Below are 27340 nucleotides of genomic sequence, written 5' to 3' on the forward strand. Positions count from 1 at the left end.
TGGTTTTGTTATTTATTACTTGGTATAAATCTATAGCTCTTTATCTTATTGTTGGTAGTACTTTTTCAAATTTTATTGTTTGGTAATGCTTTTTTATTGCAGTAAACCCTTTCAGGAACAAACACCTAAAAAGACAACTCATGTTTAATGAAAAATTAAGCAGTGAATTTCCAGTTCTCAAAGAAGTTAATGAATGCATAACTTGCTCAGAAGATTTGCCATCGCCCACATCCACAGGATCCTAGTGACATCATTAGCCACAGGAAAACCAGAAGATGCACATCTGTGAAAAGGAATACTCTGTGTTTAAATTTACCTTATCTCCTCCCCCAAGCAAAACCTAAACCAGCAGCTCTTTGCACAGTTGCCTGTCTCCACATCCTGGCTCCTGGCTCCCCATCCTGGCTGTAATTTCCTCAGAGTTCCTTTAGCTCGGTGTTCTGCTTTGTTGTTCCTTTACGTTCTTCCCATCTGTGTCGTTCTTCCCATCTGTGTCGTCTCTTGGCAGACTTGAGTTCAGTAACCCTCGCAGTGCTGAATGGCCCATTACAGCCACCATCTCCCCTCAGACATTTTCTTCTTCACCCGAGGCAGTGTTTGCAAAAGAGACACGCCCTGAAGCCCAGCCTCTTGTTCATTTTGTATCCAAGTTTTCTTCTCTCAGCTCAAGAAGTCCTCATGGCTGCTGAGTGCCTTCTCACCCCAGCTGACCTCCACCGAGAAAGGAGTCAGGGGTCATGATAGTGGGGCTCGAGGTACTACTTATACTTCTGCAGGGAACATTGAAATTACAGCATGTACCTCAGTGATGCTGAATTTGCTCACTTCCGTGATTGCTCCAATTCGCCGTCGCTTCCCCTGCTGTTCACACAGCCTGAGATTGTGTCTGCTGTTTTGGTGGCCATATTACACTGTTGATTCTGTAGAACTTAAAAGCACTAAAAACAGCAAAGATGTCTTCGCAGTTGCCTGTCACAGAGCTGCTGGGTAAGGACAACTGGTGAATGTCACTGTCCAGTTGTTAATCAGGGTAATTAACACACAGTGCAAAGCTGCTGTAACAAACAACCCCCCCGAATCTCAGCAGCCTAACACAACACATGGTTATTTCTTGCTCGCTTCACAGGCCTGTGCAGTTGGTTAGCTATCCCGGGCAGCTCTCCTTCGAGCATTAGCTCCTGTGTGGCTCTGCTGTCTCCTAGAACCTTCCTGTTTCCTCCATTGAATCCCCTCCCTAGAGCAAGAAGAGAACCCAAAAGGATTGCACCGGACACTTTATGGCTAGGCCTGGAGATGGGTACATCATTTCCACCTACAGACTGCTGACCAGGACCCGGTCACATGGCCCCAGCCTACCTGCAAGGGAGGCTGGGAAATGTTGACTTCCTGTGTGCCCAGGGGTGGGAAGCGACATTGGTGAGCATTCCCAGTCTCTGCCGTCGTCAGGCCGTGGAATACACAGTGGGATAGAATCAGGAGACCTGGGCTCTGCCGCTGACTCGCTGGTGGCTTTAGGTGAGTCATCATACCACTCTGGGCTGTTTCTTCCTTCCCATGAGGGTGCCTAGTGCTGCTGGCCTTGTTCCTGTAAGAGGGCTTACGCTCTTGTGTGAATGTACATGCTAGTCACAGGCGTTGTGGCCTGTGCTGGATTTTTTTAATTAAGATTATAAGATCCCAGTCATTTATTCGTCGACTGAAATAAACAGCCTAGGTGACATTAGAGAAGGAGTTTATTCAATAATCAACATGAGGAATTGGAACCCCGGGAAACAGTTCAGCAGAGCACTCTGATGGAACTCCAAGGGGCGTGAGGTTAAGTGCAGCTTATGTCTCTTTCACAAAACAGTGTACGTGCAGGGAAGAGCAAAAGAAAAAAAACTTACAACTAGATTTCAAAAAAAAGGGACAGAGTACATCTGGGCTTTTCTCTAGATTATACACTAAAGGTAACATAAATAAGAATTTCTCGGTTATACATCAAACAAGTTCAGAGATGCTGATGTTATCTATGTGTGGAGGGAGGCAAGGACCAGAGTCATTAATTATTCCCTCAGTCTCTAAGAAATGCAGCTGGGAGATGTGAGGGCGAGGTACCCTTTATCTCTTCCTGTAGTGCATCTGTCCACCTGGCGTCTTCAGTCATGAGACGTAGGGTTGCCAGGTCATTTGGCACAGGCTGAGGATGGCCTGCACGGCTGCTTCACAGGACAGCATGGATGTTACTGTACTGACTTAAAGCCTATGCAGTTTGCTTGCTAGATTCACCTGTTAGACCAGGGAGAGGGGTCCCAAAACTCTGTCCACATATTCAATAACTACTTTTTGAACCTCTGTAATAGCCAGGCATTGGACAAGCTCTGATCTCTGGGTCTCACTTTCTGGTGGAGACAGATGATAAATCATCTATAAAGAAATACCATGGTTATGTGATCGACATGATCTAAAGCAGCGAAGGGCTCAGCATAGGCCTCTCTAGAGCAGTGACATGTGAGCTGAGACCTAAATGATGGGACGGGCAGACACGTGAACATCAGGGAGGAGAGTGTGCCAAGCAGAGGGACCAGACTGTGCAAAGGCCTGGAGGTGGAAAACCAGCTTGGAGTGTTCCTTGAACAGCCAAATTGTTGTATGAGAGGGCAAGATGAGGCCAGAGGCCATCTCATGCAGGGCCTTAACCTCTCTGTGCCTCAGTTTCCTCACCTGAAAACTGTAAAACTAGGCTAATAACATCCATTTCATAGGGTTGCTATAAGGGATTAAATGAAATAATATGTGTAAAGTGCTTGGAAAAACACCTGGCCCCTGATACACACTACCTAAGTGTGTGACTATAGGTACAGTGAGGGTTTTATTCTATGTGCAGTGGAGGAGTTTTTGGACAGTTTTCAGCAGAGAGTGTAGCCCCATCTCCACGGGTGCCGCTGGGCTGGGCTTGAGGTGGCTGGGATTTCCTCCCTCCTCCCACACAGGAGGGTGTAAAGGTTTTTTTGGTGAAATCCCCAACCGAAAAAAAAAAAAGGTCAAAACATCAGTTGTTATTTCCACTAATCAAAATGTATGTTTTCTTTCCTAAATGTTGATAAGATTTCCTCTTTAAAAAGAAGAGTATTTAAATATACACACCATATACAGAAATAAGGTCTTGTAAGCTTCTGGTTTATCCCCCTCTTGAAATATAGTCAAATATTCGTACCTAATTTGCACATAGGTTTCTCTGGATTACGGCTGGGGCTGTATGCGAGATGACACTGGGCTGCCGTGCCTCTTCTACTTTATGTAAATAAAACGTGGCCTGCATTTTAGAACACACTTTCCCAAAGGTCTGTTTGTGGAAGAGGAAATCTTAGAAGATTCAAACGATGGCTTTTTTAAAAAATCAGACGTGCTGCAGAAACAGATCTTTTTGTTCAAAGTAGTAAATGATGTGTTAGGGGGAAGAAAAGCTGCAGGCACAAAGGAGCATCACCATTGCTACAGAAATCTTCTCTGTACAAAAACAAAGAAGCTTGCCTCACTTGCATTTTGCTACTAGTATCCTAAAAATGCAAACCATCAGTTGAAAACGCAGTCCCAGGTGTGTCCACCCTCCCGGCCCCCGCCCCCACCCCCGTTCATTCTCTGGCAGCAGCTCCTGCAGGCGTCAAGACACTTGGCACATTTGCCTGTGACAGTAAGGACATCCCAGGGGCTGTGGGGTGAGCTAAGTTCATTGTTGCAGCTCTGGACTTTGACCCACATTGGACTCGGCTGTTGATTGGAAAAAACACAAACACAGAATTATTTTTCTACAGGCGGATAATGAATCCCCTGGTCAATTTCATCTCACAAAACAGTATAGCTTTGTCTAATTTGCTACCAAAAGAGCATCTTAATTGAGTTTCTGCATTAAGTGTTAGTATTTACAGGAGATTTGAAATATAAAGTTTCCTAAAGATACATGTCTTTCTTTTTTTTTTTTTTTTTTGGTTATGAATGATTTAGAAAGGAGAGCAGCCTTGTGGAGCTCTCCTGCCAGATGGGCTGGGAGTTATTAGAATGCAAGAGCTGGAGGTGGAGCCACCCAGTAGGTGCCTTGTCCAGGGTTTGTGCAAAGAAGCTGGTGTTCCATGTAGCACCTGAGGGATTCATTCATTTAACAAATATTTATGATGCACGTCTGCTAGGAGCCACACACTGTCCAGAGGCTGGGGATGCAGCAGTGAACGAGGCGGGGGGAATCCTTGCCTCCTAGAGCTGTCTTTCAGACAGGGAGGCAGTAAGTGGGTTGAGCCATCCCATGCTCAAAGACTGGAGGGGTGGGCTGCTAACTGGGCAGAGCCCATCTTGGCAGGAGGAGTGCGGGGCTTGGAGCGCCTCCAGGAAGAGGTGACCTTGAAACTGAGACCCTAAGCTTGGGTGAGCGAAGGGCAGAAGTGGGGAAGGGTTCTAGGCAGAAGGAATAGGTTGTGACGGCCCTGTGTGTTTTTATTTTTATTTTTATTTCTCCCCTTTCTCTTCTTCCTTATCTAGAAAATTCAAGGATGCCCAGGTTGTAGATTGATGTGTACAGCATTATTCCATTTTCATTAATTTTTAAAACAGCCACAAAAACATAACTATGTATTTTACCTGGATATATGTATAAGTATTTGGAATGGTACAGAAGGGAACCCACAAATCTGTGACAGTGGTTGCGTCTGAGAAAGGAGGGAGAAATGAGGCCTGGAATGGGAACAAAGGAAGCCTCATTTTATCTGAAAATTTTTATTTATTTTATTAAAAGAGACTTTAAAATTGTGTTGATAAAATGTTAACAATCATCGATTTTGCATGGTTGGTATCCAGGTGTTTGTTATATTACTGTATGTATATTTTTCTGTATCTTTTTTTGTATCCTTAACAAAGAAAAATCCAAGGATGCAGATTGTAGCTTCTTCAAGTGGAAGGGTCATCTTCAGAGACTATGCTTTCTAATGTCCTATAGAAGGACAATTCAGGAACTCTTAGCAAAGTTCACATCACAGGGCATCAGACAATCTTGATTACCCATAAATATGAAGAACTGTTGTGTTGTGGTGAAGGGGTTTGCTGCAGTATGCGTCTCACTTGCAATAGAATTTCTCTTTGGCCTTCAGTGCAAGATGGCCTGTGTCTCTGGTTACAGTAGACCCACAACTGATACAGATCTCCTCTGCATCCTTCCTTCAAAAGGGTTTTTTTGCCAGGGTTGTTGGGATCAACATGTGTTCAAAATGGCAGTGATATAAAGCCAGTTTCTATTGCTGAACACATTTGTGTCTCGTGCTCAGAGAAGCTTCAAGTTTTCATTGCAATGGGACCAAGTAAAGAACTTCTGAGAAAGAATGGTTTATCCCATTGGGAGTGGACATCCAAGGCCTGTATTCCCTCTCAACAGCCTGACTACAGGAAGGAGTCAACAGAGTCTTCTTAGCGTCAAAGAACTGAGAACTTACGATGAGACAAGATTGTGCCCTCCATGCCCTCCTTGTTGCAGTCATCTAAAGACCCCCGGACCATCTCCTCGTTTCTTGTAAATTTTAGCTCCGGGCTCGCTGTCACTGTCTTCAACATTCTTCCTTGTCATAATTCATAGTAATTTCAGTATCCACGTGGATGATGCTCTTGAGTCTTTACCCTTCTCTCCTCTAATGAGCTTATCCTCCATTGTTCCTCAGCCACCCACTTCCGTTGTCATTATTCTTGCCTCCACCACAATCTGAGTTGTTACTGTGCTCACCCCCACTGAGTCCTGATTTCTTTCCTTACCCAGCTTGGATTCCATGGCCCATCATACGGTCGTTCCCTTGCCTACTTCCTCAACTCTCTTGGCCCTCTCTCCCTCCATAGTCCTCACTTGGCAAACACCATCCCAGTCCCCCTGGCCTCCCACCCCTCACTGCTTAATCCAACTCTCTGCCTGCTCTGCACCTCCACCCAGGAAGCTGAATGTAGCTGGGGAAAAAAAACACAACCATGCAGAGAGGACTCACTTTTAATTCATTTACTTCAAGTGGGCCCTCAGCACTCCTGACAGTCCTGCTATACTTCCCTAATCCATTTAAACACCTTCTCCTCTCTTCTCAAACTCCCAATAGCTCCTCTCACATCCACCCTTGATGCTGACGACCTTGTTTCCTGTTTCACTAAGAACTGAAAATCAATCGAAAGAGAAGTTTCGTATGCTTTCACGATCTCATCTACTAACCTACCTGCCTCTGCCTTCCCTCCTCTCAGTGGGCAGAACTGTCCGTGCTCCTATCTAAGGCTGCCCCTTCCATCTGTGCCTTAGGGCAAATCTCCCCTTGCCTGCTCAGTGACACCCTCCAGCAATTCTCCCTCTCTCCTACTTATCAGTTTTGCTCTCTCTGTGGAGTTATTCCCAATGACATGCAAACATGCTTTGGTATAGCCCAATTTAAAAACCCTGTCTTGATCCCACATCCCCTTCCAGCTATCTCCATATGACTGTTCATCTTTCCAGCAAAACTCCTTGAAAAGATGGTCTGTATTCATTACCACTAGTTCCTCTCACACCATTTTCTCCTGATCCTTCTCTTATCGGGCTTTGTCCCTACTGCTCCACCAAAACAGCTTTGGCAGCGTCACCAGTGACCTCTGGTTGCTAAACCCAGTGGTCATTTCTCAGTCCTCATCTTCCTCGACTCAGCAGCAGCACTTCACTCAGCTGACCAGTCTTTCCTCCTTGACACACTCTCTTCACTTGGCTTCTGGGCACACCCTCTGGTTGCCTCCTGCTTACTAACTCAGTCTTTGTGGCGGTTTGACCTCATCTTGAAGACCTGATGACATTGGAGTGCCCACGGTTCTATCCTTAGACCCCTTCCCTTTTTCATCTATACTCACTCTGTGGTGGATGAGTGTCAGCTTTGAATTACCCTCCATACAGTTTATCTATACATTTACACAAATAGTCATTATTCATGCAGGGACAATCCAAATTAAATTAATTTAGTTCAAAGTGTTTTTCCTGGCTGGGGATTTTTCAGTGATTCATAGAGAGCTTGCTTATATTTAAGGTTACAGATGTGGCAGCACGTTTTGATAATTTTCTGACCATGGGTGGGATACAGATCGCATGCAACAAAGCAAAACAAAAAACAAGGAAGTTCTACAACAGCTACCTCGGTGAGAATGTTTAAAAATGAAATTGTGTTTTGTGCTATCAGCTTCTTAGGCTGTGGCTTTGGAGCTTCTGATGTTCACACCATTATGATAAGCTCCTAGCAGTTAGAATGCAACCAGGGCAAAGCCAAAATATCCCCCTTCTTGTGACTACTCCACTACGGTGTCCACATACCACTACTCCACATACCATGAGGTGTGTATGTGTTTGACACAAAAGGCAAATAGCACTGAAACACTTCGTGTTATCATAGGAAAAACAACATTCATGGCACTGAACTCAGCACCGTGGGAAAGCCATATTTATGTTAAAGCATTTTTGACCCTTGAGTCTGAGATAGTTAATTAAGATGAGTATAAAACAACCAGTGGTTTTGTTGTTTTTTTTTTTTTTAAATCATTGACCTTTGTCATCTGTAAGTTTTTATAGAATGAAATTCTTAACGCTATTCAGTGGGGACCTCATCTAGTTGAAAAGGTGACACAAATCTGATCGAAACTTTCTGACTAAACAACTTGAATGAAGAAATTAAAAGATGGTGTGAACTGGGAAAGAAATGGGGCTTTTGTGAGAATCCTGCCAAATGCTTTGGTAGCCATTTTTTTTCTACCTAATCAGAGAATAAGGAGGGAAGCATCATAAGGATTACATGGAGGAAATTATGGTGAAGAAAGTCTTATGAGAAAATGAAAACTTATCTTTTTCATCAGTGCATTATGTGTCACGGCTGCCTGGTATATAAGGTTTTCACCTGGAAAACAAAGAAATGAAAACTCAGTGACTTCGAGAAGAGACAATTCAACAATTACTCAGTTAATGTAATCAGTATAGATGATTGATCTGGATTTTTCAGGACCCAAAGTGAATTATCTGTAATTAACTGCACAATTGCCAAATAATCCTTTCAGTTTGAACTTCATAGAAACATTCTATATGTTGAGATTGTCCTATTGTATTATTTGTGAGAAATGACATTTCAAAGGTTTCTTTGCCAACAATATCCCTGGGTGCCCTGGTGTTTTAGAATTTGCAAATCTGTGCTAAGGTCCAATCAGGACTGGTATTCTTTGTAAACAATGACTTATCAATAAGACTAATCCAATATTTTCAACTTTGTTGAGATAGACTCTTAAAGAATAAAATTGTGTGCCCTAGAGAATTTTGGGATTTGTCAAAAGAGAATGAATACTTGGATTTTATTAGGAATGCGTTATGTTAAAAAACCTTCTCTGGCTTAGTTCAGATTTGAGGGAAGAAAAAACATCATCTTGGGGCTGGCCCGGTGGCGCAAGCAGTTAAGTGCACGCGCTCTGCTGCCGCAGCCCGGGGTTCGCCGGTTCGGATCCAGCGGCCCGGGGTTCGCTGGTTCGGATCCTGGATGCGCACCAACGCACCGCTTGTCAGGCCATGCTGTGGCGGCGCCCCATATAAAGTAGAGGAAGATGGGCATGGATGTTAGCCCAGGGCCAGTCTTCCTCAGCAAAAAGAGGAAGATTGGCAGATGTTAGCTCAGGGCCGATCTTCCTCAGAAAAAAAAGAAAGCATCATCTTGGGCATTATTATACGTGTATCTGCTCATTTTGGTAACTGGCTAGATGTGAAGGCCTCAGAAGTTGTTTTCATGACACAGTTTCCTACTGGCCCTTTTCTCGGCAGGTTCCCGAGGGAAAAGTGGTAGTTCTTAATTTCCGATTCATAGACCTCGAGAGTGACAACCTGTGCCGCTATGACTTTGTGGATGTGTACAACGGCCACGCCAATGGCCAGCGCATTGGGCGCTTCTGCGGCACGTTCCGGCCTGGAGCCCTTGTGTCCAGTGGTAACAAGATGATGGTGCAGATGATCTCTGATGCGAACACAGCTGGGAATGGCTTCATGGCCACGTTCTCTGCCGCTGAACCAAACGAAAGAGGTATCGTTCCCACATAACGGCAATAACAGCAATAATGATGACTCACAGTTACTGAATGCCCACTATGTGCAGGCACTGTTCTAGGCACTTGATCTGTATTTACTCCTTTAATCTGAGTTTAAGAACAGTTCTTCTCAAACAGAGAGCTAATAAATGTCACCATACCACCAAGAGACCATTAAAAGAGTTAGTCTTTTTTTAAGCCAATATATATTATAAAAATTCAAATATAGAAATTCATGGAGTAAAAATGTGAAGCTTGCATACATATATACAATACAGATGTAGAAACACACCCCTTCACCCGATTGTAGTCCCCTCTCAGAAGGAGCCGTGGCTGGTGATTCCCATACCTTCTATGTACACTTACTTATATGTAGGTACTTTTGCAATAGCTTTTTAAAAATATATGTGGGATCATACATTCATATTGTTTCACAACTTTTTCTTTTCACTTAACACTATGTGTTGAGATATTTTCATATCAGTACATGTGAGCTCCCAAGAGTAGAAACCTGTACCCTCGGAGGATAACTGCAGTGGGCAAGATCTGTTAAGTTTGCAGCCTTTTGCCTGAGAGCACTGCCTAATCTGCTCTTGCCTTGGGCTGCAGTGCAGCATTACTGGTTTGAGATGTCAGAGGACAGAATCTGGGACTGTCAGAGCAGCCAGAATATTTGGGAGGAAATCCTGGCTGGGAGCTACAGAGTAATTGAGGTACAAAATATACATATAAAATCCACCCAAATCTTTGGCTGACAGCAACTCTACATATGTGGAGGAGAGCCCACTTGGCCTGGTATAAAAGCATCAGCTGGAAGATGAAAGAACTGAACAGAGATTACAGCTGCTACCCACTGCCAGGGAGATAGAGTTTGAGCTTGAATCTAGCCAAGTTAAATGCCTGTTAGAACAAAAATCATTTTTCATAGAAACACAACAGAATCTAGAGTCTCTGTAATGTATCATTCATAATGTCCAGTATCCAGTCATGTGATTAAACCAGAAAAGTGTGTCCATATTCAAGAAAAAAAGCAGTCAATAAAAACTGACCCCAAGATAACTCAGATACGGCAATTAGCAGACAAGCATCTTAAAGCAGCTATTATAAATATGTTTAAGGACTTAAAGGGAAATATATGTGTAATAAATAAATAGATTGAGACTCTCAGAAAAGGAACAGAAACTATTAAAAAAAAAGAATAAAATATTAATTCTAGAATGAGAAGATAGAGAATCTGAAGTTTTAAAATTTACCTGATGGGCTCACAAGCAGATTGGAGATGGTAGAAGAAACGCGTGGTGTATTTGAATAGAAATGATCCAATATGAAGACCAGGAGGAAAAGGTTAAAGAAAGGAGCCTCAGAGACAGTGAGATAATATCAAGTGGTCTAACATGAGTGCAATTTGTATCCCAGAAGAAGAGAGTGATAATAGTGCAGAAAAAGTATCTGAAGAAATAATGGCTTGAAACTCCCCAAATTTAGTGAAGAACATCAATTTATAGAGCCAAGAGGGGCCGGCCCCGTGGCTTAGCGCTTAAGTGCGCGCGCTCCGCTGCTGGCGGCCCGGGTTCGGATCCCAGGCATGCACCGACGCACCGCTTCTCCGGCCATGCTGAGGCCGCGTCCCACATACAGCAACTAGAAGGATGTGCAGCTATGACATACAACTATCTACTGGGGCTTTGGGGGGAAAAAAATAAATAAATAAAATCTTTAGAGCCAAGAGGGTCAACAAACCCCAAACAAGATAAATAACAAGGAAACCACACCTAGGCACATCATAATTAAATTACAGAAATCTAAAGATAAAGACAAAATGTTAAAGTCAATCAGATAAAAACCAAATTACATACAGGGGAACGATGGTACGAATGATGGCTTTCTTTTAATCAGAAACAACGGAGGCCAGAGGGCAGTGGAATAGCATTTTTAAAGTGGTGGAATAAAACTGTCAACCCGAAGTTCTATAGGTAGTCTTTAAAAATGAGAGTGAAATAAAGACATTTTCAGATAAATACCTGCATCACAAGAAATATTGAAGGAAGTTTCTCAAGTTGAAGGGAAATGGCCCCACAGGGTAACACAAAGGTAATGGAAGGATTGGAGGCCACTGGAAATGGTAAATATACAAGACTATATATTATTTTCTTTTCTTCTCTTAGTTTTTTTACATGTGACTGTTCAAGACGAAACAAAGCAATGTTAACGCTGTATTTGGAATGCGTAATATATGTGTGACACATATGACAATAATAGAACAAAGGATGGAGAGGCAAATGGAACTATACTGTTGCCTATACACACACACATGTACAACACGTGAATAAATGCAATATTATCTCTACATAGATTGTGGTAACTTAAAGATGCATATTGTTATCCGTAGAGAACCCATTGAAAATGCAAGAGTTATAGCTAAAAGCCAAAAGATTAAAATAGAAAACTAAAATTATTCAACTAACCCAAAGAAGGCAGGAAAGGAAGAACAGATGGAACAAAAGAAAGGTGAGACAAACAGAACAAAAGAGTAATCGGCACTCTAAATCCAAGCATATCAATAAATACATTAAATGTAAAGGATTAAATACTCCAATTAGGAGACAGTAATTATTAGAATGGGTTAAAAAGCGGAGCCAAACTATATGTTGTCTACAAGAAAGCACTTAAAATATAAAGGCAAAATAGGTAGAATATAAAAGGATGGAGAAATATGTACCATGCAAACTTCGTTAAAATTAAAACTAATGCTTATAAGAAGATGTTGTTACAAAGATGAATAGGTAACCCACAAAACGGGAGAAAAATATTTGCAAAAAATATCTGATAAAAGACTTGTATTCAGAATATACAAAGAACTCATAGAACTGAACAATAAAAAGATAACGATCCCAATAAATATAAAAATGGGCAAACACTTGAACAGATACTTCACAAAGGAAGATATTTGAATGACTAATAAGTACATGGAAAACTGCTCAGTATCATTAGTTAACAGGGAAATGCAAATTAAAACCACAATGAGATACCATTACACACCCACCAGGTTGGCTCAAAAAACTAACAACACTAAATGGTGACAAGGACGTGATGCCACCAAAGTGCTCATCCTTTGAGAGGTATAAAATGCTACAGCCACTTGAGGGGAAATTTTGAGAGTTTTTATGAAGTTAAACATCTACTCTACTCTTGGCCCAGTAACTGCGTTCCTGGGTATTTGTGCAAGAGCAATGAAAATACATGTCCACAGAGAGATTTGTACGAAATGTTCCTAGTGGCTTTGTTCACAATAGCCCAAACTGGAAACAACCCAAATGATATCAGTGGGAGAGGGGATGAGCAAGTGGTGGTGTTTCCACACACTGGAATACTACTCAGCAATGTAAAGCAACAAAGTACCACTACACACAGCAACGTGAATGAATCTCAGACTTTACACTAAGCAAGAGAAGTCAGACACAGAGGAGTACACACTATAAGATTCCATCTATATGAAGCCCTAGAATAAAACGAAGGTGGAATTTTTCAGAAAAGTGGTGTGGAGAGTCAGCAGATTGATTGGCAAGGGATATAGAAATTTTGTGGGAAATGGATTCTATATCATCATAGGAGTGTGGCTTGCATGGCTATATCCATTTTTCAAATTTTTACAGCTAAGATTTATGCATTTCAAAGTATATGAATTTATCTCCCAAAACCTATAAAATAATAATAATGATGATGATGCAGGTGGTGGGAGTTGGATAGTGGTATTGATAAGAAGAATAGTAGAATGATGATAATTTTTGAAACTGGGTGATGGATGCATAGAAGTTTGCTATATTTTTCTATCTACTTTGTATATGCTTGAAGTTTTCTATAAATAAAGTTTTAGAGATTATTCCAACCTCAATTTTTATAATATGTTTTCTTAAATTTAGAGATTTCTTTTAAGAATGATTATCTTCTGTGTCAAAGAAATATTTCATTAAAGTATATTAATTCCTTTAGTTTCAATTCAGTTTTTCTTTGTTAGTTAAAATCAAGTAGGGCCGGCCCCGTGGCTTAGCGGTTAAGTGCGCGCGCTCCGCCGCTGGCGGCCTGGGTTCGGATCCCGGGTGCGCACCGACGCACCGCTTCTCTGGCCACGCTGAGGCTGCGTCCCACATATGGCAGCTAGAAGGATGTGCAGCTATGACATACAACTATCTACTGGGGCTTTGGGGGGAAAAATAAATAAATAAAATTATTAAAAAATAAAATAAAATCAAGTAAAATTCAATTTAGAATTTGTATTAAAATATCTTTCTAAAACCATTTCTGTCAACCTGTTAGTACATATGCATAGAGGTGTCTGAAATGATGTTTGTCAAACATTAATTGTGATTAGTTTTAGGTGGTGGGATCTGGGGTGATTTTACCCCAAATTTAATTTTAATTTATTTTTCACCAAGGAAGAAATAGCTTTATTAGGAGTCTAGGCAGTCCAAGAAATCCAGTTCAGTCACAGAGAAGAGAGGCTAATATTGGTACAGGGCAGGAATCTGACATTACAGAATACCCTCTTGAAAACTAAGTGTGAAACTAAAACCTCCATCTTAATGTCCTAACAGTCAGAAGTGCTGCTGAGTTTAGTTCTGGGGAAACTTCTAGAAGCTCCTAGTGAAAGAATGAGATTTGTGCATAAAGGGAGAGCTCTCCAGCACTGCTGAATCTGACCTCTGTGTAAGGTATGGGTCTGGGGTGGGAAAGTAGAGGAAAGGTAAGGGGGATGGTCTCATCACCTACACAAGGTCATCTCAGTGTGCAGATGAGAGAGGGGCCACAAGCTTTGGACAGAGGGCAGCAGAGGGATGCTGGCTGAAGAAGCACAGCGTCTGGGCCATCTGTCATAACCCTGAGGGCTCTGAGCAGTCTGGTGTGAGGGCGCCTCCAGCAGGTCCTGGCAACAGCGGCATCCTTTCCTGAGGTGCCTGGGAGAGAGTCGTTTTGGTTCTGTTCTGACTTCACTCAGAGCAGAACTGCCAATGTCCAGCCCAAGTCCAGGGTCATAATTAGCTGAGAGGAACGGAGCGGCCACCCTACGACACCTGTGCCTCTTAGTCAGGAGACTTCTTTTCTGGAGCAGTCACTTTTCTCAGACCAAGAGAGATCTTCCCCAGTATAGCCCAATCTAGAAATCACTCCCATCTTTTTTAATGCTTTTCTGTATTGCAGAAAATTTATAAACATGTATTGTTTTTACAAACAAAATTATTCTTAAAAATTACTAAAGATACATAGTGTATAAAGTTTTCTACTAATGAGAGTTGTCTATACCAACTAATTCAAATTTTGTCCTTGGGCATGGATTTTAACCTTATTAATAAATACCTTGCCTTGAAAGTCTTAAAATCTATATAATTTGTTGAGCCTGCATGATTTCTTTTTTTTTTTTTTTTTTTTTTTAAGATTTTATTTATTCATTTTTCCCCCCAAAGCCCCAGTAGATAGTTGTATGTCATAGGTTCACATCCTTCTAGTTGCTGCACGTGGGACTCGGCCTCGCGTTGGACGGAGAAGTGGCGCCTTGGGGCTTGCCCGGGATCCGAACCCGGGCCGCCAGCATCAGAGCGCGCTCACTTAACCGCTAAGCCACGGAGCCGGCCCATGCATGATTTCTAAATTAGTGCATTCCCAAATGTTTTGTCTTGTCCAAAAAAATGGAAGGAAAAAAGGTCTGGCCCTAACTCCACTCCTTCACTCTCTTGTGCTAATGTGATATGTCAGGTGACATAGAGATCATTCAGAGTGTGTGTGTGTGTGTGTGTGTGTGTGTGTGTGTGTGTGGAGAGGAGACTATAATCATTTTCTTAAGAGAAAATTTAAGAGCTTCTCCCATTGCTTTTATTTACTATACTGTCACTTTATAGTCCACATTCCTAATTTCCACTTGATTGCATTGCCATAGCCTATATCAGGATATGAACTTGGATTTTTTTTCATTTTTAATAACTGTAGGGGATCAGTATTGTGGAGGACTGCTTGAAAGACCGTCCGGCTCTTTTACAACCCCCAACTGGCCAGACCGCGATTACCCTGCAGGAGTCACCTGTGTGTGGCACATTGTAGCCCCAAAGAATCAGGTGAGATTCCCTGAAAATATGAAGAAAGCATGCGTGTATGAATTGCCCGGACAATGTGAGAGGCCCGACTCTCAAGAGCTAAGGATGCAGGGCAGGGAAGGCCCTGCTGGACACATGTATTTCTTCATACAAAGACCCAGATTAAAATTGCCTTTGCACTATTTGATTTGCAAAGTCATGGACTTAATGTCCTATTATATAATTACAGTTTTCAAAACAGGTTTTGAAATACAAATGGTAAGCAAATCCCACTTGAGATTCTTTAACCCTGTGGAAGACGTTATGAGCATGTGGTTATAAGCAGCAGTGGCTAACTGTGGGAGAATAAAAAACCCTCATGGGTACATTTCAGGTTACCATTTGCTCACACAGCAAACCCCTTATGTCCTGATAATAGCCATCCTGGTCACCAAGTCAAAAACAGGCTGAACGCTCCCCTTTGACAAAGCCGCGCGAGCGTGCCACGTCGTCTCAGCAAAGAACAACGAATGGGCATCTGATGTGAAAGCTAGTCTGCTTTGCGGGTTTTTTGGTTGTTGTTTAAAATAAAATGTGTGCAAGTTCCCCACAAATAACTTTATTCATTGACCTAAAACAATCAACAGAGAAAGTCTAATGTTCCAGTGTTTATTAGTTTGTGGTTATATGAATGTTTACCCTTTCTGGGAACCACTTTCAGATATTAATTGCAGGACAGAACTTAGCATGAGATTAGACCAAGCCTACTTTATGGACTTCTGCAAATAACTTTTAAAAAATTATTATTATTACAAACACTATAGACTTTAATTCAAATACTATACGGTGAGCATTATGATATTGTTTAAAAAATTTTTTTCTAAATGTGGTATATATATACAATGGAATACTACTCAGCCAAAAAAAAAGACAAAATTGTCCCATTTGCAACAACATGGATGGACCTGGAGGGTATTAGGTTAAGTGAAATGAGCCAGAAAGAGAAAGACAAACACCACATGATTTCACTCATATGTGGAATATAAACCAACACATGGTCAGAGAGAACTGTATTGTGGTTACCAGGGGCAAAGGGGGTGGGGGGTGGGCACAAGGGGTGAAGGGAGACATGTAGATGGTGATTGACAAACAAAAATGTACAACCAAAATTTCACAATGTTATAAACTATTAAGACACCAATAAAAAAAAATTTTCTAAACTGATCTTTTGTATGACACAAATACTATTTGCCATATATTAATTTTTTAGTGGAAAATTATTCAGGCAAATATACCTTGCAAGTAAGTTAGCCATTTGAACACACACATACACACACACACACTTTGATCATAATCCCAAAACACACTTTTATTTTTAAGAAGAAAAATATGGTCATTTATTTAATAATGAAAGATTCTATAAATCTGTTGAACATTTTATAGTTTAAAATGACATTTAAAAAATTACATTTCTCAAACATTTAAGCCATCATGTAATTCTTAAGATCGTATTGGTCATTTTTCTCTCTATGTCATTTGTGAATATATTAGACTAAATAATTTCAACTTAATTATACTCACAGGTTACAATTTAGCATCTTTTTTTCATTGTTCTTTTTGATTATTTAAATTTAAATTTGGGTTTTATCTTATCAATGTGATTTTTGCCTTTAGCTGATGGAGTTTTTAATCATTGTAGTAATGTCTGAAATCCCTGGAAGCTCCATCCAAGGGAGAGAAATATAATGGGAGAATTAAGTCCTAAATAATGTCTGTACCAGTCTGTGGGCATTTTCTTCTATTAAACACTTACCTCCATTTTTTATCGTAGCTAGCTTCCCCTTTGTCCTCATATTTATTTACTTATTTTTTATCTTCTCTCCAAAAGTTGTTTTGTGACCAATTTCTAAGTAGAGAAAGTTGAGCCAATTTTTTAATAACTTGGAAAGCATTTTATTACTAATTGGGGAGAAGTTACTGGACCCGAAGAGGAAATATTTTAATATAATTTAAAGCAGTGTTAAGTGTGAATAGCCATTATTCACCCATCACTGGTGACTTTTTATAAGGTGGGTGAATATGTAGATATGTGGCAATTGTGTTCAAGGCAAAAGTTTACCTTTGTGTCTCTGGGATGCTGTTGCTGTCATCATCTTCACTCAGATTACTGTGTCTGAGTCTTCTTTAGCTAACAACCACGTGCCTGTCCTAACAGGAATTAGCGCCCATTACCTTCTGTAAGCACAGGGAGGGTTGCCTGCCCACCTGCCACCCAGCAAGAGTGGGGACCAACTGTCTGGGTGCCATGGGTATTTATGAACCCAGTGAGATTTCCTGATTCACACACTGGAGGTACTCTTGAAAAATCTGCTTGTGAGGAGAATGATTGCCTATTACGTCAAATTTTTAAAACATACTTCAAGGCACATTTTTAAAACATACTTTGAGAAGACATCATAGTCAATTCCCACTTCCCTGAACATCTGGTCCTAAAGAGTTTGGCTTCTTTATATGTGATGGGAATGTCAGTCTCCTTCCCTTGAAAGCAGAACAATTCTGTCCACCCATCTCACCCACCCAAACATTTACATGTACACCACACCCCAACACACACTAGTATAGGGAACATCTTAAGTAATATTTTTTATTTCTATTAGTTTTCTTCTAGGGAAGAATGAAGTTGGTATATAGCCCCCCTTCCCACTCCAACACATACCCAGTTTCAGTCTTTTTTTTTTTTTGTGAGGAAGATCCACCCTGAGCTAACATCTGCCAATTCTCCTCTTTTTGCTGAGGAAGACTGGCCCTGGGCTAACATCCGTGCCCATCTTCCTCCACTTTATATGGGACGCCACCACAGCATGACCTGACAAGCCACCGGTGTGTCGGTGCATGCCTAGGATCTGAACTGGTGAACCCTGGGCCGCAGCAGCAGAGGACGTGAACTTAACCGCTTGCACCACCGGGCTGGCCCCCCAATTTCAGTCTTAATGTAGGTTGCTAGGATTATTTAGTTCTCATACTTTCATAGCTGTAAGTGAACAGAGCTCCTCAACTAGGGTTGATCTAGGGTTGAGATGATCTTTTAGAATGATTAAAAATTAAAGCAAGGGGCTAGCCCCCTGGCCTAATGGTTAAGGTTTGCACACTCCGCTTTGGCAGCCCGGGTTCGGTTCCCAGGTGTGGACCTACACCACTCGTCGGCGGCCATACTGTGGCGGCATCCCACGTACAAAATAGAGGAACATTGGCACAGATGTTAGCTCAAGGTCAATCTTCCTCAGCAAAATAAAAAAATGAAAACAAAAGAATACCACAATTTTGTTAACTAAAAAAGAAATATGAAAACAACAAGAAAATAATAATTTAAACAGAATGAATACATTTTTTACAAAGGAAAATCATGGTCCCCTACAAACATAGGGAGAGCAAGAATTCTGTTTGAGGTTATTCAGCAATGCTGCTTTGACCCTTCTGTTGTTGTGCTTTCACTAAAGCTTATAGAATTAATGTTTGAGAAGTTTGATGTTGAGCGTGACAACTACTGCCGCTATGACTACGTGGCTGTGTTTAATGGTGGGGAAGCCGACGACACTAAGAGAATCGGAAAGTATTGTGGCGACAGTCCACCTGCGTAAGTAGCACCTGTTTCATTTCATTAATATTTTAGTAGCTCTGAACTTGTTTCTTATTAAATTGCCTGATTATATTTCATCTTCTGGAAGATTTTATGCTGTTGTTGTTTTGTTCACAAATTCTTGGGTTTGGTAGTAGTGGAGTCCGGCACAGCACCGACACAAAGAGCAGCCCAGCCAGAAAGTGAGTCGACATTAACCAGAGTGTAGAGAGGCCTCAGGGGCCAGATAGATAAACAAGCAGTTGGTAATGCCCCAGGGGCAGATGCTGAGCCCGATCCCTGGATGCATCACTGCCCTGCAAAGGTGAGCTCAAGAATCAGAGTGGAAGGGGGAAAATTCTGAGAAAAAACTAGGGGGCTGAATATGGGGGCTCCAGACAGGGAGACCTGGAAGCTTGTGAGAGACCCAGATGATTTGACCTGATCAGAGATCTGTCCTGGACCTTCGGGACTTTGTGCCTCCTTCTCACTTTGTTGCTCAGATTTTTGCCGGGTGAGCCTTAAAGACATCGTGTGCTTATTTAGCAACATTTATGGAGCTAAGAGCTCTGCCACTTACTAGCTGTGCGACATTGGGCAAGTTACTTAACTCCTCTATGCTGTATTTTGGTGCAACACGTGACTGCATTTGGTGCAAGATATTTCACACCATCACATACAATGCCAGGAAGAGTGGCGATTTAAATTACTACATTTGCCATCAAAGTCGCCATTATGCCAATTTACCCTTTTCTACTTTGTGGCTCAAACATAATTAGATTATATGCATCTCTTGATTTTACGTGCATTTCTATGATTTCCCATAGACACATTTAAGTAAAAGCAAGGTATTTTTCAGTTTCAATTCATTTATATTTCTTAAGTTTGATAATATTAAGAATCTTTTAATACATACAAGTTAGTTATAATTTAAACATTCTTGTGCCCAAATTTGGCTTTAGAGATGAATGTAATGGAGAAAGGCCCGTTTCTAAGCTCCTAGAGAAGATGTCCCTCTGTATTTTTTTCCTATTGCTGATGTAACAAATTACCACAAACTGAGTGACTTAAAACAACACATTTACTCTCTTATAGTTCTAGAGGTCAAAAGTCTGAAATCAGTTTCAATGGGCCAAAGTCAGGGTGTCAGCAGGGCTGTTCCCTTCTGGGAGCTCTGAGAGGAGAAGCAGTTTCTTTGCCTTTTTTCAACTTCTAGAGGCTGCTTGCACTCCTTGGCTGTGGCTCCCTCCCTCCATCTTTGAGGCACATTACTCCAATCTGCTTCTGTCATATTGCCTTCTCCTCCCCTGTGGTCAGAGTTCCCTCTTCTAAGCACAGTTTTGGCTACATTTAGGGCCCACCCAATAATGCAAGATACTCTCCGCTTCTCAAGATCCTTCACTTAACACATCTGTAAAGGCGCTTTGATAAAAGGTGCAATTTATCAGGAAGGTATAATAATTGTAAACTTGTGTGTACATCAAAAATATATAAAGCAAAAAATAAATAAAAAATAAAAGATCTACAAAGTCCACTGTTATGGTAGGAGATTTTTAACACATCTCTTTCAATAATTGGCAGATTAACTATCAATACCAGAAAGATGGAAAATTGAGATGTAGAAGATTTGAAAAACAGTTAGCAGCCTCGGTATAATGGATAAATAGAGAACACTGCATTCAACAACTGGAGAAAAATATATTTTTTTTTCAAGCAAAAATGGACACAGGAAAAAGAGGAAGCCAGAATTGCCAAATAATGGTTAAAGTGGATCATTAGTTAAAAGTCTTCCTGTCAAGAGAGAAAAAAAAACAGGCCCAGGTCATTTTTCTCCAAGAGTTGTAACAAATATTTGAGGAACAGATAATTCCAACACTACACAGATTCTTCCAGAGAAAAATAGGAATTGTTCCACAACTAATTTTATAAGGCTAGTATAAACTGACACCAAAACGAGGTAAGGACAGTACAAGAAAAGAATATTACAGACTAATCTCACTTATGAATGTGATGAACACTAAATCCTAAAAGAAAAAATATTAGCAACCCAAATCTAATAATGTATTAAAATATTCTATATGACCAGGAGTTCAAGGTTGGTTTGAATTTAGAAAACCTATTACAGTAGTCCCCGCTTATCCACGGGGGATACGTTCCAAGACCTCCAGCGGGCGCCTGAAACCGTGGATAGTACTGAACCCTGTATGTACTATGTTTTTCCCTATATATATATCTATGATAAAGTTTAATTTATAAATTAGGCACAGTAAGAGATTAACAACAACTAATAATAAAATAGAACCATTGTAACCAAATACTGTAATAAAAGTTACTGTAGATCTTAGCAACCTCAGCATACAGTTATATTTCTTTCCTTATTACGTTGAGAACTTTCACCTTTTCCCTTAAAGGAAGCACTTTACCGCTTCTCTTGGGCGTATCTGAATTGCCAACATCACAACTCTTGTGCTTTGGGGCATCATTAAGTAAAATAAGGGTGACTTGAACACATGGTATATACTGCGATACCAGACAGTTGATCTGATAACCAAGACGGCTACTAAATGACTAACGGGCTGGTAGCGTATACAGCAGGGACACACTAGACAAGGGATAGTTCATGTCCCAGGCAGGACAGAGCAGGACAGCACAAGATTTCATCACACTACTCAGAACAGCAAGCAATTTTAAACATATGAATTGTTTATTTCTGGAATTTTCCATTTCATACTTTTGGACCGAGGTTGGCTGCAGATAACTGAAACCATGGAAAGCAAAACCATGGATAAGGGAGACTACTGTAATTTAATTTTATACACTACCAGATTAAAGTGTGACTTGTAGATTCATGTTTTTATTTGTTGGAAACATCAATTTATTCAAGAATATCTTTTCTTAAATAGCTTGAATAAAAAAGTTTATAGTTCAAAAAAGATTATTTTAAAAGCAACAAAAATTATAAAATACTCAAGAATAAATCTAACAAATCATGTGCAAGTCCTCAATAGAGAAAATTATAAAACCTTACTAAAAGATATTTTAAATGACCTAAATCAATGGAGCTGTATACTATTCTCATGAAAGGGAAGAATCAGTATCACTTTAAAATATTGCAATTGGTTTTCCATTATCCTGACAGTCTGATTCTAAATTGTGCTTGGAATTGCAAGCGTGGAGCAAAACTAAGACCATTCTGAAGGAGAAGAACCTATCAGGAGGATTTGCCTTACATGATGGAGCCATATCACAAAGCCGTTGTAATTAAGACAGTGTAGCTTTAACAGGGAGACAGACAAATTGACTAATGAAAACAGCAAAGAGAGGCCAGTATATCTGCACATTGGGCACATCACAGACAACTGCAGGTCAGCAGGTAAAGGATGGCCCTACTGAAAAATGAGGCAGGACGATTTTTATTCATGGGGGAAAATGAAATTTTATTCATGGCTAATATCACATGATGATATTAGAAATCAACTACAGATGGATTGGGAACTTAAATGAGAGACTTAAATGAGAATTCCTGCTCATCAAAATATGCCTTAAAGAGAAGGGAAAAGAGAAGGCACAAAACGGAAACAGATATTTGTAACACATATTTGACAAAGACCTAGGTTCCAGAATACATCAAGAAATCCTAAAAATTAATAAGGAAAAAACAACAACTCAATAGAAAAAAATGGATAAAGACATGAAAAGGCATTGCCCAAAGAAGAAAGCTGCACAGTGAATAAATCTTGGAAAAGAGTGTAAATTGGTACAGCCACTTTGGAAATCAGTTTGGTGTTATCTAAAAAAGTTGAAAATCAGCACGCATCCCATGATCTAGCACAGAGCATACACCCTACCCTCCTGGTGAGCCCACTAAAGACACTTTTGCCCATGTGCACCACAAGACATATACAAGAATGTTCTCAGCAATTTCGTTTGTAATGAGGGGGAAAAGAGTAAACAGCCCAATGTTTATCAACAAGAGAATATTAAATTGTGTTGTAGTATACACTATACAGTGAAAACAGTGGATGAATCTCACAGTTATAATATTGAGGGTGAAAAAAATAGAAAAATACACACCATACCCTTTCAGTTATATGAAGTTTAAAAGCATGCAAACCTATACAATATATTGTTTAGTGATGCTTATATATTTGTAAATCTATAGATGAAAGAAAGGATAAGCACAAAATTCAGGGTCGTGGTTGCCTCCATGAAGATGGGGGATAGGGAGGCGATGGAGGGGCCTGTGGAGCACCACTCACTTCTGAGGAGTTTGCCTGGAGTAGCTTTGCTGCCCGCCCACCAACTAATACTTTTACCAGACAAATATTTTTCCACAGTCAAGGTACTTCTGGGTGGGGCAGTGCAGAAAATGGGAAAACCTGTTTGGGGAGCTTTTCCCCTGTTAACAGAATGAATAGAAGGAGTGTCGGGGTTGGTGGGACATCACCTCATCATCCCTGTGTCTAGCTCAATGCAGAATCAATGCCACTGAATTCAGTTCAAAAACATTTAATCTACCCCAGCATATCCTGGGCACTATGTTAGGTACCTGGAATACAAAGATAAATAAAAATACAGAGATTAGTAGTGGGATGGAGGGGGAGATAAGGCAGATAGGTAAATTGCCAAAGGGCTGTCCCTGGTGGATTTCTGACAAGGAGGTCTTTGGCCCAGTTGGGACAACTGTTAGGGAGGTCAGGGGAGGTGTTTTGGAGAAGACTGTGCCTCTTGAAGCTGAGTCTTGAAAGAAGAGTTGGAGTTAGTCAGAGGCAGAAGGGAGGACAGACTCATTCCAAGCAGAGAGAACTCCGTTGATAAAGATACACAGGGGAGATAGATGCTATTCTGGAGCCTAAACCTCACGTTGGGGCCTAGAGAGAGAGATGAGGCTGGAGGGTTGAGTTGGGTTCCATGTCCTGCAGAGATGGGAGCCCTCCAGGTGCGTTTAGGCAGGGAAGTGACAGGACCAGTGCCTCTAGAACCCCCATCCTAGACAAGATGAGCAGGGAGGCTGGTTTGGGGGCTGTGGCAGTGGTCCAGGTAAAGTCAAGAAGGTAGGAAGGGTGGTAGAGATGAAGAGGAGGATGTGGATCAAGAAATATTTAGGAGGCAAAATTGGCAGGACATGGTGGTTGATTGACTGTAGTGATTGAAGAAGAGGAAGACTTTGGGATGACAAAGCAGAGACAGCTAACATAAGACATGAAACAGCAGCCTCGACCCATTCCTGAGATTTGCCAGTGCAGGGTGGATCCAGGTGAGATTTCCTCTTGCCTTTCTAGTGATGTGTAACGTTAATTTGCAGAAGCAACACGTGGCCCTCAGTGCATTCATGGCACTGCCACATTCATGCCAAAGCTCAGTAGCAGCGTAACAAAAATCTGTCTTTGTTACTAAAATACTCTTCCTTGAGAAAATTTAATTTCCAAGATAATGTCTCCAAGATTAGTTCATAGAAGAGGCAGTGAATGATCACTATAATTATAATATCCTGCCTAGAAGGCTGACGGGGTTGGGTCTTAAGGCTTCCTTTGCTACTTATGAGTGCTTTTTATAATTTTATCGTTTAAACAAGGTTAACATGTTTTATTTGTAATTGCAGGTGAGAATTGTGTTTAGCGCATACTGTTCGTGTTTGTTTAATGGAAGGTGTCTTTCAAAAGCAAGATAGAATATTTGTGAAAGGCTTGATTCTCAGAAGCATTATTTAAATGACCTTGGTCACTTTTGTGATCAGAACTATAAATGTAGGTCATGAAACTCACTCTTAGGTTTGACCCATCCCTTGGCTCAGAGAATAATAGTCTTCAGGACAGTAAAGATCCTGCAGTGTTTCCAGCTGGTTAAGTACAGATCTACCCTCCCCTCCACCCACTGCCACTCAAAGTAGCTGATAGGAGGAGAAAAAATGAATTGCCTCATTATTTGCTGTGCATGATGCCTAAGAAGTGGTTTGGCTGAAAAGATGCCTCAAAAAAGGAGTTTAGTCAAATCACCGATTCTTGATTAGATAACTTGTTTAATTTTTTTCTACTTCTGATTTAAATGGTTTTTAAATAGAATTAACCAAACAGCATTTTTTACCATTGTTTAAACAATAGCAAAAGCTTAAATGAAACTGCTATCTTGTATAATGTAGTTATCGCCTAAGATTTGAGACCTTTGAGCCTCTGTCATTATCTCCACTAAATCTTTAGTACCCACTAACTAGCAAGCCCTAAAATAGCTTTAGCGTTCTTAATGATGTGGTTCATGACCACCAAAACAAAGTGATCACCTTCTCTTTCTCCTTCCCAGCATTTTGCTGTGGAGATTATAAACAGAAATGTCTCCATTTCAGGCATGCATAAGAACTCCCATTAACAATGAAATGGAAGTCCCATTAAATGCTGCATGGCTTTCTTATCCCTGGGTGACCAGTGCACTGAGATGGTCCCTTTAGCTGTGTCTTTACAGGATGTGGGAATTTGTTCATCAAATTTGTCCATCCCATTCTCCATGGCCAGTAGCCCTAGCTCCCCAGGCCAGCTTGAACCCAGAGCCTTAGTTCAAAGAAGCTGTACTGCTCCCAAGTCAGGCCAAACGCTAAGGTGCTTGTGGAGAACCAGCCACAGCTTCAGTGTTTACATCGGTCCCAATGTCTCCCACAGTCTCTAGAGTCACATGGTCCCTGGTTCAAATCCTGACTCACCCACATACTAGCTGTAGGGCCTTGCGTAAATCATTGAACTCTTGAACTTCATTAAAAAATAAAAAAGGAGGATGATAGCGGCCGGCCCAGTGGCGTAGCAGTTAAGTTTGCTCGCTCTGCTTTGGCAGCCTGGGGTTCACAGGTTCAGATCCCAGGTGCGGACCAACGCACCGCCTACCAAGCCATGCTGTGGCGGCGTCCCATATAAAGTGGAGGAAGATGGGCATGGCGTTAGCCCAGGGTCAATCTTCCTCAGCAAAAAGAGGAGGGTTGGCAACAGATGTTGGCTCAGGGCTAATCTTGCTCACAAAAAAAAAGGGGGGGTGATAATAATAGGGTTGTTGAGAAGATGGAACTGGACAGTTTGCATGAAGCACGGGGCCTAGCTGAGCAAACGCTCAGGAAGTGTCAGCTTTTAGCATTACTGTCGAGCAGATTAAGACTTCCACCTTCTCTAAACTTTCACCTTCTCAAGTGTTTTAACTTTTAAGTTTAAACAAATAGCCATCTATTGTCAGATATTAATGGAAAGCAAGAAAATTCTACATTTCAGAGTGGTACCACTTAAACTTGAAATATATATATATATTTTTTTTAATTTTTTCTTTTAGGCCAATTGTATCTGAGAGAAATGAACTTCTCATTCAGTTTTTGTCAGACTTAAGTTTAACTGCAGATGGATTTATTGCTCACTACACATTTAGGCCCAAAAAATTGCCTACAACTCTAGCACCACCTGTTACCACCACAGTCCCTGTAACTACGGGTAAGTTCTTCTGTGCTGAAGTTTGTATACCAACTTGAGAAGTATAAGAAACATTTTTTTGAATTAGAAAAAAAAATTAAATGAGGAAGATACTTGAAACTAAAATAAGTTAAATAAGATGAAAACTTATGTAAGAATAATATGCTTCATTAATGAAAGAAAAGTATAAGGTATAAGAATGCTTATAAGCTAATAATTTTTAAATGTTATCTAAGAAAATTATGACCACTGGGCCGGCTCCGTGGCTTAGCGGTTAAGTGCGCGCGCTCTGATGCTGGCGGCCCGGGTTCGGATCCCGGGAGCGCCCCGAGGCACCACTTCTCCATCCAACGCGAGGCCGAGTCCCACGTACAGCAACTAGAGGGATGTGAACCTATGACGTACAACTGTCTACTGGGGCTTTGGGGGGAAAAAACTGAATAAATAAAATCTTAAAAAAAATATATAAAAAAAAAAAAAAAAAAAAAAAGAAAATTATGACCACTTAAAAATTACTAGGAACCCTATTAGAGCCATAGATCATCATAAGCCTAATTTTTCCTTTCTGTCACATAAAATTATGGTTTTCTTTTTATTACCTAGAATTGTAGTGTTTTAGGTTAAAGTTCTAGGGCCTTGACACCTGCCTGTTTTCACTTGTGCCAGTGTTTGGTTGGGCTTTTTTTGCTTCGCTCTAAAATGTATCATACAAATTTGTTATTTTTTCAAATTGGAGTAAATCAAACAAAAATATTCGACGTGTTATAGAAGCCAGTTGGGAAACTCTGGCCTGGGGCATGATCTAAGAAATGGAGAGGCAGGCGTGGGTCCCAAGCTACTCTACATCCTGTCAGCTCTACGCACTGGGATTCCCGGCCTCAGATCTCAAAATCCAACTTCAGAGAGGAGGAAAAAAGTGGGGAGGAAGGATCTAGGGTTAAGATGTGAAATTGGCTGAAATAAGCCCAGCTTTATTGCTCACCATTTTCTGCATGCAGCCGGGGTAAGGCTATCCTGAGTACAGACACTTGTAGAAGGGCCGATCTTTCTGAGCACTCCACAAGTGTGCCACCTTGTGGCCTGGAGGTGTACAGTCTCATGTTACTGCAGTGTTTCTTCACCTCATCTCAGTGGACCATGGTGTTCTTATTCTTTCCAGTGAA

At 41.0% G+C, this 27340-nt stretch overlaps 1 protein-coding gene across 1 annotated transcript in view; it reads left to right on the top strand.

The window, feature by feature from the left end:
• Positions 1-27340, top strand: part of PCOLCE2 (procollagen C-endopeptidase enhancer 2) — a 70243-nt gene that overhangs the window by 33776 nt on the left and 9127 nt on the right. Inside the window, exons 3-6 of the mRNA XM_004419284.3 lie at positions 8804-9059; positions 15043-15167; positions 18623-18759; positions 26044-26198. Coding sequence (XP_004419341.1) covers positions 8804-9059; positions 15043-15167; positions 18623-18759; positions 26044-26198 — 673 coding nt within the window. The remainder of the gene's footprint in view (positions 1-8803; positions 9060-15042; positions 15168-18622; positions 18760-26043; positions 26199-27340) is intronic.

Source organism: Ceratotherium simum, chromosome 5 (genome assembly GCF_057802395.1).
Source record: "Ceratotherium simum simum isolate JZ-2026a chromosome 5, ASM5780239v1, whole genome shotgun sequence".
Lineage (NCBI taxonomy): Eukaryota > Metazoa > Chordata > Mammalia > Perissodactyla > Rhinocerotidae > Ceratotherium > Ceratotherium simum.